At 35.7% G+C, this 13,755-nt stretch overlaps 1 protein-coding gene across 1 annotated transcript; it reads left to right on the top strand.

The window, feature by feature from the left end:
- Positions 1 to 12,765: 12,765 nt before the first annotated feature.
- On the top strand, positions 12,766 to 13,492 carry LOC141332846 (protein LDOC1-like). Its single transcript, XM_073837805.1, has 2 exons — positions 12,766 to 13,363; positions 13,488 to 13,492. Exons 1-2 carry the CDS (start codon positions 12,766 to 12,768, stop codon positions 13,490 to 13,492), a joined length of 603 nt encoding a protein of 200 aa, XP_073693906.1.
- The last annotated feature ends 263 nt before the right edge of the window (positions 13,493 to 13,755 follow it).

The following is a 13,755-nucleotide window of genomic DNA, read 5'->3' as shown; positions in this document are numbered from 1 at the left end:
TGTCTAGCCTAAAATGGCGACATTGGCGGAACCAATACTGTCAGTTTGGGTCAGTTTTTATTTATTTATTTATTAATTTATTTCCAATGGCAGATTGGGAATTGTTTGCTATTTTAAGAAGGTTTTGCTTTATACTTCACATGTGTTCTAGTATTACTGAGGCATTAACAAACCTCCAATACTCAAGGGGGTGATAGAGTTCACTTCAGATTTCAGGCTGATGCAATTTTTAAAAAAAAAGTTAATTCATATGACAATTTACCAATGTTGCCATGTTGGGGCAGAAAGCTTGCAAATAGAGCTATTTTGATATCGTGCCAATCACTTCTCATACAAATTGTCATACGAATGGCTTAATTATAGGTGAGATAGTAGTATATACACTTTTTTTCATAATTTCTTTAGCCTGGCATATGAAGTATACTCTATCATCCCCTTGAGTATTGGAGGTTTGTTAATGCCTCAGTAATACTGGAACACATGTAAAGAGGTACAAAGCAAATTTTCTGAAACCCTCTCAAAATATCAAACAATTCCCAATCTGCCATTGGTCAAGCATAAATACATAAATAAATACTGACCCAAACTGACAGTATTGGTTCCGCCGTTGTTGCTATTTTGGGCCAGAAAGCTTGCAAACAGAGCTGTTTTGATAATGTGATTTTTTGTGCAAGTCATCATTTGAATGACTCATAATTGTTTCTGCAAGTTAAACTAAAATAGCAATACTTTATACTTTATTATTATTATTATTATTATTATTATTATTATTATTATTATTATTATTATTATTATTTTAACATATTACAGTTCAGTTTATCATCAATGTCAGTGACATCTCAACGGAACTCTATCGCCCCCTTGAGTTCTGGAGGTTTGTTTCTCCCAGTAATATTAGAACAGTATATATAACAGTATAAAAATGTGTCTGAAACCCACTTACAAAAAATAACAAACACTTCCCGATCTGCTGTTAGACAAAGAAAATTATAATTCTGACCCAAACTGGCACCATTTGCCAATGCTGACATGTTGGGCCAGTCAGAAAGCTTGCAAATAGAGCTATTTTGATAGTATGACAAACACTTTTCAGATAAATTATCATAAGAATGGCTTAATTATAGATGTTTCTGCATATTAAACTGAGATAGTAGTATTTAAACTTTTTTTTATTATTTCTTTAGCCTGACATCTGAAGTGAACTCTACCACCCCCTTGAGTATTGGAGGTTTGTTAATGCCTCAGTAATACTGGAACACATGTGAAGAGGCATAAAGCAAAGTTTCTAAAACCCTCTTAAAATAGCAAACAATTCCCAATCTGCCATTGGAAATAAATAAATAAATGCTGACCCAAACTGACAGTATTGGTTCCGCCAATGTTGCTATTTTGGGCCAAACATCTTGCAAACAGAGCTGTTTTCATACAAATTATCGTTAAAATAACTTACAGTTGTTTCTGCAAGTTAAACTGAAATAGCAGTACTTATTATTATTTTAACGTATTACTGTTTAGTTTATCATCAATGTCAGTGACATCTCAAGGAAACTCTGTCGCCCCCTTGAGTTCCGGAGGTTTGTTACTCCCAATAATATTAGAACAGTATGTGTAACGGAATAAAAAATGTATGATGCAAGTGTCTGAAACCCACTTAAAAATAACAAACACTTCCCCATCTGCTGTTAGACAAACAAAATTATAATTCTGACCCAAACTGGCACCATTCGCCAATGCTGACATGCTGGGCCAGTCAGAAAGCTTGCAAATAGAGCTATTTTGATAGTGTGACAAACACTTTTCAGATAAATTATCATAAGAATGGCTTAATTATAGATGTGTTGGCATATTAAACTGAGATAGTGGTATTTGAACTTTTTTTAAAATTGCATCAGCCTGACATCTGAAGTGAACTCTATCACCCCTTGGGTATTGGAGGTTTGGTAATGCCTCAGTAATACTGGAACACATGTAAAGAGGTATAACGTTTCTGAAACTCTCTTAAAAATAACAAACACTCCACTATCTGTCATTGGTCAAGCAAAAATAAATAGACGTTGGTGTGTTGGGGTAGTCAACCAGCTTCCAAACAGAGTTGTTTTCCGTACAAATTATCATATGAATGACTTAATTATAGTTGTTTGTCTATATTAAAACTGAAATAGTAATATTTATTTATTGTATTAAAATTCTATTTAGTTTTAACTCTATCGCCCCCTTGAGTTCTGGAGGTTTGTTACTGCCACAGTAATACTTGAATACTTGAATTTTGTGTTTGCGTACTTATCAAAGGTATGTTTCAGGCCTTATATATCCATCTCATTTACTCTCTCTATCTCTCTCTATCTTTTTCACTGTCTCTCTTTCTCTCTCTGAGAGGATGATACCCTGAAATGGCATTACTATATAACACCTCCGAGAGAAGAGCTTTGTGAGCATGACCTGAGGAAAAAAAAACAACGATCACAGTCACACACATCACAACAAATATATCCATTCCGCTTTTCCACTACAGTTAAAACATCCCATTTCTCCCAGAGCAAAATATAGAGGTTTACCTCCAAACCTTAACCTCTGACCCCGCCACAAATATATATATATATATGTGTGTGTGTGTGTGTGTGTGTGTGTGTGTGTGTGTGTGTGTGTGTGTGTGTGTGTGTGTGTCTTCGTTGTGTGTATGTGTTGGATCCTTTTGAAAGATATGAGATTGTTATTATTGCTTGTGATGCCCCGGAGTGATAGGGCAGAGGAAATTTGCGGCACACAGAGTGTTGGCATGTCTTATTGTTTGTGTGTGGATAAGTGTTTGCAACACCCGCGGGGTAGAGATCTTGTATGGTGACTCAAGCGGTTCCTGTTTGGGCCTTTCACATGGCATCTTAACTGGTTTAATAATGACACACGGAACATTCCCCAGTGAACTTTTGTCCCTCAAGCAATATAGATAACCTACGGCGTACAATCCATTCTATAAAATGGGCGAATGTCCAAAAAACTGTAAAAACATTTCTCGGCCATATTCCACTTTTAAAGCCAATATGAAGTCAAAAAGTTAATGTAAAAGGACCCACGTCTGTGACCTTCGCATTTTGCTTTACAAGTGTTTGGTAATAGTTTCATATTATGAGAGTGTTTTAGAGTTTTAATTAAGCATTATGTTTTATCTGATCACAAACTTCCATAATCCATTTCATAGAGAGGAATAACATGAGTTTGGGGGGCTGAAACGACATGATATGAAACTTCCCTGCTGAGGGTGAGATGAGCTAAGACTGACAAATTGTTTCTCTCCAAAACAGGAAGTGAGAAAAAATTTCACTTCCTGCTCAGGAGACAGTTGGGTGCATAAAGCCCACTGAGACAATAGAGTATCAAATTCCTAGTTTTTACATCTGTTTTACAGTCTTTCACTCCCTGGGTATTCTTTTATTCAGTTATGTAGAACAGAAAACACTTTTTTTTTTCATTAATTTGTCACATAATACTTCAAAGACTGTTGTTACACCATATATCTTTGTCTTGAGTTCTTCTTCATTATTGCACCATCCTTCACTTGTTATTGGTATTTGTCACTTTCTTCAAAAAATGTCTTCCTTCTCTTGATGGTTTCCTTTGTTCATTCATCACCACACTTTTCAAATAAGATTGTTATTAAGCACACAGTGGCTGATATTGATATTCATAATACAAAAAAAAAAAAACTGAGAATAAAAAAAATCGGAGACAGCAGTAATCATAATTTTAATGTTAGCGCATCCTTTGCCAATCAAAGCTGTCATTCAAATCTGTAAGCGATGAAGTTTACAAGACACTATGCACCTTAGGAAATTATTATTATATTTTCCCCCCCCTCAGTCTTCATTATTTATGTATGCCACTCTTTGAGGTCAGGGTGAAGTAATTGAAAGGGATATGTGGGAAGTTTCATTTCAACTGAAACAAAACTTTTCTCTGAGAGTGTGGGCATAAGATGTTTATCATAAATGTTATTTGATTATTTCTTAATTTCTTTTTGTATTATGACAGTACACTAGATTTCAATTGAACTCTAATGTGATACTTTAAATCAATTCACAAATGGATCACAGGTCTGTTCTGAATTCGAACAGTTATAAATGCAAATATTAATATTTAATCAGTCGTAAGATGATTAAATAGCCTTATTAACTTTAAATGGATGAAAAATACATTCCATATATGAAACTTATTTAGAATGACAAAATAATCGGTTGGAGTTTAGATTGTATTACTAAAAATACGGATCCTTTACTGGCTTCCATGGTTCCATGAAGAACCTTAAACCTTTTAAAGACCTTTCAAATGAAGGAAAGCTTCTTTTATAGTCAAAGAAAGACTTTAGATTGTTTAAGTGTTTTACAAAATGGTTATTTTAAGAACTGTTCACTGAAATATTCTTTGGGGAACCAAAACTGGTTCTTCTAAGGCATCGCTCCACAAATCACCCTTGGTTGGAACCTTTATTTTTAAGAGTGTAGAGCAAAACTAGTTGAGAACCACAAGTCTAAATAATGGTCTAAATAAAAATCTTACAGATTGAATACCGCCCCTGTTGTTTGTTTGTTTGCTCTTGGTTAATATTAGTCTGGCGCAGTTTATGTACTTCATTAGTTTGTAATAATGGTTGTAAAAACACAATTCATTCTCTCCTTCACTCTGGCTGGCTCAGTTATTGATTATTTTCTCCATATGTTCCATAACCTCTAATTTCCCAACAATTGGCTTAACACAAGAACATCAGAGGTCTAATTCAACCTCCAACTGATCAATAGCTGTGATTACACAGAGAAAGAGCTGAAGGAGGATGATTTTTGGCAAAGGGATGACTAGGAGAAGTGTCTTACTGTCAACAAAAACACTCACATATGTCTAGGAGGTGTTTTTTTATGTGTATGATTTCTATTTAAAAGAAGACATGTGGCTCAGACATTATGTAATAAAGGCAATAAAACTTGCGATATGAATTAGTGTAAATACAGATCACACAAACCACAAAAGTTATTTAGCTGGAATCGCACAGATATTGACTAATCTCTGAACTGCAAAGCCAGACTAAACCAGCTCAGTATTACTGCAGTCGAGTTGCATCTGGCTTTGTTTGATGTGTCTGTGCAGCAGATTTGATGTGATAAGCAATAAAATAAAAATAAATGAAGATTTTTTTTACATTATTACTTTAGATTTTAAGTATATAAGCCCAGTGTGATAACAAGTGGGTTATAATGTTATCAGGATGTAATTAGATGAGGGTGACAACAACAACGTTTGTACACTTTAGGTTTGTCCCAAAATCAGTATTGTTATTGTTAACTTAAACTGAAAAATGAAATAGAATAAAATATTATATGAAAAACCTAATGTTAAGGCAGCAGAAATAATGAAAATAGCATGTTTTCTTAGCGATAGATGCAACTAAGTGCAAATAGTGATAGATTCTATTTACACTATGTAAAAATAGCAATATTTTGTTAGCGCTATGCTATCTTGACTTAGTGTAAATAGCATAGCGCTAAGAAAGTACTGCTGTTTTTCTTAGCGATAAATGCTACTAAGTGACACTAAGTAAAAATAGCATATTTTCTTAGTGATAAATGCTACTAAGTGCATATAGCAATAGATTCTATTTACACAATGTAAAAATAGCAATATTTTCTTAGCACTATGCTATTTACACTAAGTGAAAATAGCAGAGCGCTAAGAAAATACTGTTAATTTTCTTAGCGATAAACGCTACAAAGTGACACTAAGTGAAAAAAAAAATTATTTGCGATAAATGCTACTAAGTGCAAATAGCGATAGATTCTATTTACACAATGTAAAAATAGCAATATTTTCTTTGCGCTCTGCTATTTTCACTTAGTGTAAATAGCATAGTGCTAAGAAAATACTGCTATTTTTCTTAGCGATAAATGCTACTAAGTGCAAATAGCGATAGATTCTATTTACACTACGTAAAAATAGCAATATTTTCTTAGTGCTATGCTATTTTCACTTAGTGTAAATAGAATAGTGCTAAGAAAACACAGCCATTTTTCTTAGTGATAAATGCTACTAAGTGACACTACGTGAAAATAACATATTTTCTTAGCGATAAATGCTACTGCAATAAAGTGCAAATAGCGATAGATTCTATTTACGTTATGTAAAAATAGCAATATTTTCTTAGTGCTATGCTGGTTTCACTTACTGTAAATAGCATAGTGCTAAGAAAGTACTGCTATTTTTCTTAGCGATAAATGCTACTAAGTGCAAATAGCGATAGATTATATTTATACTATGTAAAAATAGCAATATTTTCTTAGCACTATGCTATTTTCACTTAGTGTAAATACCATAGCGCTAAGAAAAAACTGCTAATTTTCTTTGTGATAAATGCTACTAAGTGACACTAAGTAAATATAGCAGAGCGCTAAGAAAATACTGCTAATTTTCTTAGCGATAAATGCTACTAAGTGACACTAAGTGAAAAAAAAACTTTTTCTTAGAGATAAATGCTACTAAGTGCAAATAGCGATAGATTTTATTTACACTATGTAAAAATAGCAATATTTTCTTAGCCCTCTGCTATTTTCACTTAGTGTAAATAGCATAGTGCTAAGAAAATACTGTTATTTTTCTTAGCGATAAATGCTACTAAGTGCAAATAGCGATAGATTATATTTATACTATGTAAGAATAGCAATATTTTCTTAGCACTATGCTATTTTCACTTAGTGTAAATACCATAGCGCTAAGAAAAAACTGTTAATTTTCTTTGCGATAAATGCTACTAAGTGACACTAAGTAAATATAGCAGAGCGCTAAGAAAATACTGCTAATTTTCTTAGCGATAAATGCTACTAAGTGACACTAAGTGAAAAAAAAAAACTTTTTCTTAGCGATAAATGCTACTAAGTGCAAATAGCGATAGATTTTATTTACACTATGTAAAAATAGCAATATTTTCTTAGCGCTCTGCTATTTTCTCTTAGTGTAAATAGCATAGTGCTAAGAAAATACTGTTATTTTTCTTGGCGATAAATGCTACTAAGTGCAAATAGCAATATATTCTTAGTGCTATGCTGTTTTCACTTAGTGTAAATAGAATAGTGCTAAGAAAACAGCTATTTTTCTTAGTGATAAATGCTACTGTGACACTAATGCTATTGCGATAAAGTGCAAATAGCGATAGATTCTATTTACATTATTTACATTATGCAATATTTTCTTAGTGCTATGCTGGTTTCACTTACTGTAAATAGCATAGTGCTTAGGAAATATTGCTATTTTTACATAGTGTAAATAGAATCTATCACCATTTGCACTTATTAGCATTTATCGCTAAGAAAAATAGCTGTGTTTTCTTAGCACTATGCTATTTACACTAAGTGAAAATAACATAGCGCTAAGAAAATATTGCTATTTTTTCTCAGTGATAAATGCTACTAGGTGACACTAAGTGAAAATAGCATATTTTCTTAGCGATAAATGTTACTAAGTGCAAATAGCGATAGATTCTATTAACACTATGTAAAAATAGCAATATTTTCTTAACGCTATGCTATTTTTATTTGTAAATAGCATAGCGCTAAGAAAACACTGCTATTTTTCTTAGCGATATATGCTACCAAGTGACACCAAGTGAAAATAGCATATTTTCTTAGCGATAAATGCTACTAAGTAGGGTTGGGTATCATTTGAATTTTATCGATTCCGATTCCGATTCTTTTCGATTCACAGTTTCGATTCCAGTTTAGTAAAATAAAAAACACAACTACAAAAGTCAAACATTAATATATCAAACATGTTTATTTTCAGTGCTTGCTTGCAACATATTATTTTATTACAGGGGTTCTCAACCTTTTTTTATACCGGGCCCCCCTCCTTCTCAGGTAAATTTTGCAAGGCCCCCCTATGCCTGACATTTCATCTAAAGGTGTTTATTTTTTAACCTTTTTTATTAACCAAAACATTTGTTTTGCCTTTTGTTTTAATTTTCTACTGCATGTTATAAAAAAAAAATCAAACAAACTTTAAATTAAAGATATACTTTTGAATTTAAAAGAAAACCCTCTGCTCTAACTTTTTAACATGTATACTGTATACATATACAGATTTAAAGCTCCTGAATTATTTAATGCAGACATTCTTCACAACTTTAGAGTACTCTTTCTTAAGTAAGTGAACCTGCCAAACAACAGGGAGATGCAAAAATACCACTCATTAAACCTGTCCTTATGAACTGAACTGACTGAATATCTATTGTTTGTATTTATTATAAAATAAACATATAAATGAAAAATACAGCAAATACATTCTAAATCTGTTGATGCTGGTGCTCATATGTGCATAAACACCACTGACCCTTACAAGATCCACCTCTATGGGTAAGCATTCATTATAAAACACTCACAGGATATTCATTTTGACAACTATGCAAATATTTCGAAATTTCACACAAAAATACTATGGAATCAGAGCCCCGAAATCATGAATAGTTTGTGAATCAATGGCGAACTTATGCGTGCCTAATGTAAGTCTCCGATATATAAGAATGAATGCATTAGGCACATGCAAGTTCGTTACTATTACTCTGATCATCTTTGCCTTTACATTAGCAGGAGGGTTTGTTTCATGCAGCCAAGAGATGAAGTAGATACCTGTCTTCCCGCGGGGGTATAAGTTACTTTTATGTGGGCTTAAAAGTGGGACGAAATAACATATATTTCTTCTGGAGCAGGCGGGCGTGGGACTAAAAAATCTGTCCCTTGCAGATCTCTAAGATGAAGCTTGCGTGCAGCGGTAGCTTTGTCTTCGGTTACAAAGTGTAGCCACACTTTTGAGCGCTTCCCGCGATCCATCTCGTAGACTGATGTTTACATTACCGCATAAGGTCCTGGAAGATTGCCCACGCGGAAGGTCCTGGCAGATTGCTATGAAAAAACGCACCCAGGAATCGATACGAGGAATCGAATTTTTAATTTTATAACAAGTATCCGATTCTTTATCTTAAGGATCCGATTCCAGAATCGGAATCGTTTTTCGATTCCCAACTCTACTACTAAGTGCAAATAATGATAGATTCTATTTACGCAATGTAAAAATGTTATCTTAGCGCTATGCTATTTTCACTTAGTGTAAATACCATAGCGCTAAGAATTTTTTTTTAATTTTCTTTGCGATAAATGCTACTAAGTGACATTAAGTCAAAATAGCATATTTTCTTAGCGATAAATTCTACTAAGTGCAAAAGCGATAGATTCTATTTACACTATGTAAAAATAGCAGTACTATCTTAGCACTATGCTATTTGTTTACACAGTGCAAATAGCGATTGATTTTACACTATGTAAAATAGCCGCATTTTCTCTATATTTGCACCTCAGTGTTGTAAATGATGCTACCTTATTAGGACAATAAAGCCCTTCCTACACCTACCCCTAACCCTAACCGATAAACACCGGATAGGCACTTTATTTTCCACTTTTCAATTATTATTATTATTTTAACTTATTTAAAAGAAATGCCTTTCCAGTCTGATATGTGATGGGAAAAGAGAAAAGAACAAATTTGGCAAAAGGTGGATTCAAACTCGGTTCATTGCGTCAAAAGGTCTCTGCTACGCGCTTTACCACTTACGCCACTAGAGTCTTTTGTAATCTTGTCTGGCCCAACCACACATTGGTGTGCGGAGTTAGTGTAAACAGTGTAAATATTTGCACTTAGTGCAAATATACTCCTAATATTTAATGTTGCCTTGGTAGCTAAATATGTTAGGTTTAAATAAGTTAAAGTAAACTCTTTTAGTATTGTGAGTTGAGTTTCCTGAGCTCTTGTGTATGTGTATTGTGCTGAACTGCTTTTTATGTACAGTACAGTTTCCATTTCGGTTTTTGCTGGTAGTAGACAAGCTTTTTTGTTAGCTTTTGTTATAGACAAGGCCATTAACTAGGGATTCAAATGGAGTTCTCCTGAGTTTCTACTTACAAGTTGTAATGTGTTGTACAGTGTGTTTTTTGTTCATATAAAATGTACTGAAAGGAGCAACTTCATTTTTCACTTCCCAACAAAGACGGGAAATGAAGAGCAGAGGTTGTGCATTAGCTGTGTAACTAATGCTAAGTTGTACACTTCCGCATTTATGTTCTGCCACAGAGAATATAGCTTTATTTCACAAGTCAGAAACGGACTAAATGAGTGAAATTTCTAGAAGCTTTGTTGTTGTTCGTCCTTCCCAGTACATAAAATTAAACCAACAGGCTTTCACAATAAAACGTATTTATTAGCATTACCAATTAGCTAACGCCATGATGTTTTAATTGACATGCCCCCTACTCATAAAGTCTGGGCTCAAAGAAAATCCTGAGCTTCCCACTGATAATTACAACCTTGGCGGCATTCATGTTTGCTCAATATGATCATACCAACATGACTTGAAGGCAGCATTAGACAACTGTTGTTGATAGCAGCACACAGTGTGCTTGAGAAAAAAAAAAACAAAAAAAAAACAAAACAAAGGTGCAATATACCCTCAAAAGCCACTTTTTCAAACCTAAGCTAATCTTTCAGGCAGTTTATTCACTCTGTCACCTTTTGTCTCTTTGTTTTCTCCTTTCTGTTCTGTGCTTTAACAGACCTGTTAGCTTAGCGTGATGAATGTAGCCAATAACAGCACATGCGGCTCCTCTACCATTCTAATGTTACATTTACATATGCTTACCCGCAAGGCCAAAACACTTTCTCTTCTTCTCCATGTGTTTCTCATTATCTTGTTTGTTTCTAACATAAATCTCAACTGCAATGTTGCAGTAATTATTATTAGCCTAATTACAGCAAACTAGCAACTGATACACCTATACTCTGTGTTTCTTTTCACATGAAGGAAAAAAATAGGTGTGAATTCATTAGTTATTCTATTTTTGAATGCTGTAATTGAGTGCAAAAACATGCTTCTTATTAACTAACCATTCACAGACCAGTGGCAAACTAGCTGCTATATTTAGGAAAAAGAGTAGGCATAATGCTGTATTCAATTTACCTCAGAAGTTGGATATTGGAGCTGGGTATGACGTCACACACAATTGGATTGGTTTCTCTTCTGTTGATGCACTGAGCAGCCATATTAGATTCTGCAATTCCTCCCAGATTCAGAGACCGAACTCATACTGGGAACTTGGAATTTCCTTTGGGCCTTTTTAGTCCAGTATGGTTCTTCAGTGGTTTTTCGGAGCAGTTGAGGTGCTATATAAAACTGCTACCATAACTAGAACCTTTTAAGCTCAGTATGCTTCTTCAGCGGTTCCTCAGATGTTCTTTGGAACAGTTGAAGTGTTATATAACACCGCTACCATAATAAAGAACCTTTTAAGCCCATTATGGTTCTTCAGCGGTTCTTTGGAGCAGTTAAGGTGCTACATAGCACCGCTACCATAATAAAGGAGCTTTTAAGCCCATTATGGTTCTTCAGCGGTTCTTTGGAGCAGTTAAGGTGCTACATAGCACTGCTACCATAATAAAGGAGCTTTTAAGCCCAGTATGGTTCTTCAGTGATTCTTCAACATTTCTTTGGAGCAGTTGAGATATTATATAACGCCTCTACCATAATAAAGAAACTTTTAAGCCCAGTATGGTTCTTCAGCAGATCTTTGGAGCAGTTGAGATGTTATATAGTGCCACTACCATAATAAAGAACCATTAAGCCCAGTATGTTTCTTCAGCAGTTCTTTAGAGCAGTTGAGGTGCTATATACTGTAGTGCCTCTACCATTTAAAAAAAACATTTTAGGACCAGTATGGTTCTTCAGTTGAGGTGCTATATAGCACCATTACCATATTAAAGAAACTTTTAAAGCTTAGTACACTCTTAAAAATGAAGGTTCTTTATTGGCATTAATGGTTCTATGAAGAGCCTTAAACATCTATGGAAATTTTATAGTCGAAAAAGGTTATTTAAATTTTTAAAATGTTCTTCGAAATTGTTCTTCAATTGCATCACTGCAAAAACACCCTTTTTAAACCTTTATTTTTAACAGTGTATGGTTCTTTAGCAGTTCTTTGGAGCAGTTGAGGTGCTGTATAGCACTGCTACCATAATAAAGAACCTTTTAAGCGCAGTATGATTCTTCAGTGGGGCTTCAGCTTTTTTTGGGAGCTGCTGAGGTGCTATATAGCGCCACAACCATAATAAAGAAACTTTTAAGCCCAGTATGGTTCTGTAAGACTTCTCCTGCAATTACTCTCCCAGCCACTAGGGAGCGCTGTCTGTTCCCTCTCGCAGTGACTCTCCCAGCCACTAAGGAGCGCTCCCCCTTGCAATGACTCTCCCTGCCACCAGGGGGCACCACCTGATGTGAACTCTTTGTTAGCACTTCTCATTAAGTTAATTGGTATCACCTGTATTTTGTTCTATTTAAGTCTGGCGATTTCATTGAGCTGTGTTCAGTCTTGAGCCTACCTTGTTTGGATTTACACAGTTCTATAAGTGCTGTTCTGTTTCTCTATTTGCCATATGGCCTTCTTTATGTTCTTGTTTTGTAAAGTTATTAGTGCCTTTATTTCTGTTTGAAAACTGAGACCAAGTAAAGACTGACAGTTTCTTGAGCAATCTAAGCCTCCTGGTTAACTTCTTCTTCTGCACGTGGGTCTCTTACAGACTGTCTTCCTCAGTAGACCAGAGATAGAAAAGTTGTATCCTCAGACTGAGAGACCCGGGTTCAAGACCCACTTCGGGAACTTTATAACATTTCCCCCCTGACAGCAAGACTGAACCATGGAGATAGACCCAGCAGAAGAACAGACTCCTACCTCCAATGTGGATCGTATTCTATCTGAACTCTCTAGCCAAGCTGCAGCCATTCACAAGCATGAACAGATTTTAACTGAGATTCTCCAGCATCTAAGACCTCAAGCCTCTCCAGTCTCATCAATCCAGTCTGTGTCTGAAACTGCTCTATTACAACCAACCCAATCTCAAGTTGTCTTTCAGCCAGGTCCACCAGCAGGTCTTCTCCCTGAGCCTAAACTTCCAGCCCCTGAGAGGTACGATGGGAACCCAGAGAGGTGTCGGGGATTTATTACACAGTGTACCCTTGCTTTTCAATTGCAGCCTAACAGTTTTCCTACAGAGAGCAGCAAAGTGGCATATATGACAACTCTTCTTGTGGGAAAGGCGCTGGATTGGGCTACGGCTCTCTGGGACCGGCAGTCTCCTCTCACAACCAGCAGTAAGCACTTCATAGCAGAGATGAAGAAGGTCTTTCACCACCCTGTTAGTGGAGCAGAGGTTGATAATCGACTCCTTCAGCTCACACAAGGAACACGCAGTGTGGCAGAGTTTGCTATCGAGTTCCGCACCCTAGCAACAGAGAGTGAGTGGGATCAGCGAGCCCTTAAAGCAGCGTTTCATCGTGCCCTATCACCCAAGTTAAAGGATGAACTGGCCTACAGAGATCCAGCCCCTGATTTAGAATCTTTGATTGATGTTGCCATCAGACTAGACAACCGTATCCGAGACCGTCAAGGCGAACGTCGTCGCGAGACTAGACTGCCTGAGGTCCAGGCCTCCACAGGTTTTATGGAACCTTCCTCACTGATGGGCTGTTCTGAGGAGCCAATGCAGCTAGGGAGGACCCGGTTATCACAGGCAGAGAGAGACAGACGCATGAGAGAGAAATGCTGCCTGTATTGCGGTCAGTCAGGTCACTTCCGAGTCAATTGCCCAGAACTGATGGGAAAAGGCAGCTCTCGCCCAAGAAGAGGG

Source organism: Garra rufa, chromosome 4, assembly GCF_049309525.1.
Source record: "Garra rufa chromosome 4, GarRuf1.0, whole genome shotgun sequence".
NCBI lineage: Eukaryota > Metazoa > Chordata > Actinopteri > Cypriniformes > Cyprinidae > Garra > Garra rufa.
The sequence above is the reverse complement of the archived record's forward strand: the minus strand, read 5'-3'. Positions and strand labels throughout refer to the sequence as shown.

Coding starts and splice junctions, on each gene's coding strand:
- LOC141332846 (XM_073837805.1), top strand. CDS start 12,766: ATGGAGATAGACCCAGCAGAAGAACAGACTCCTACCTCCAATGTGGAT.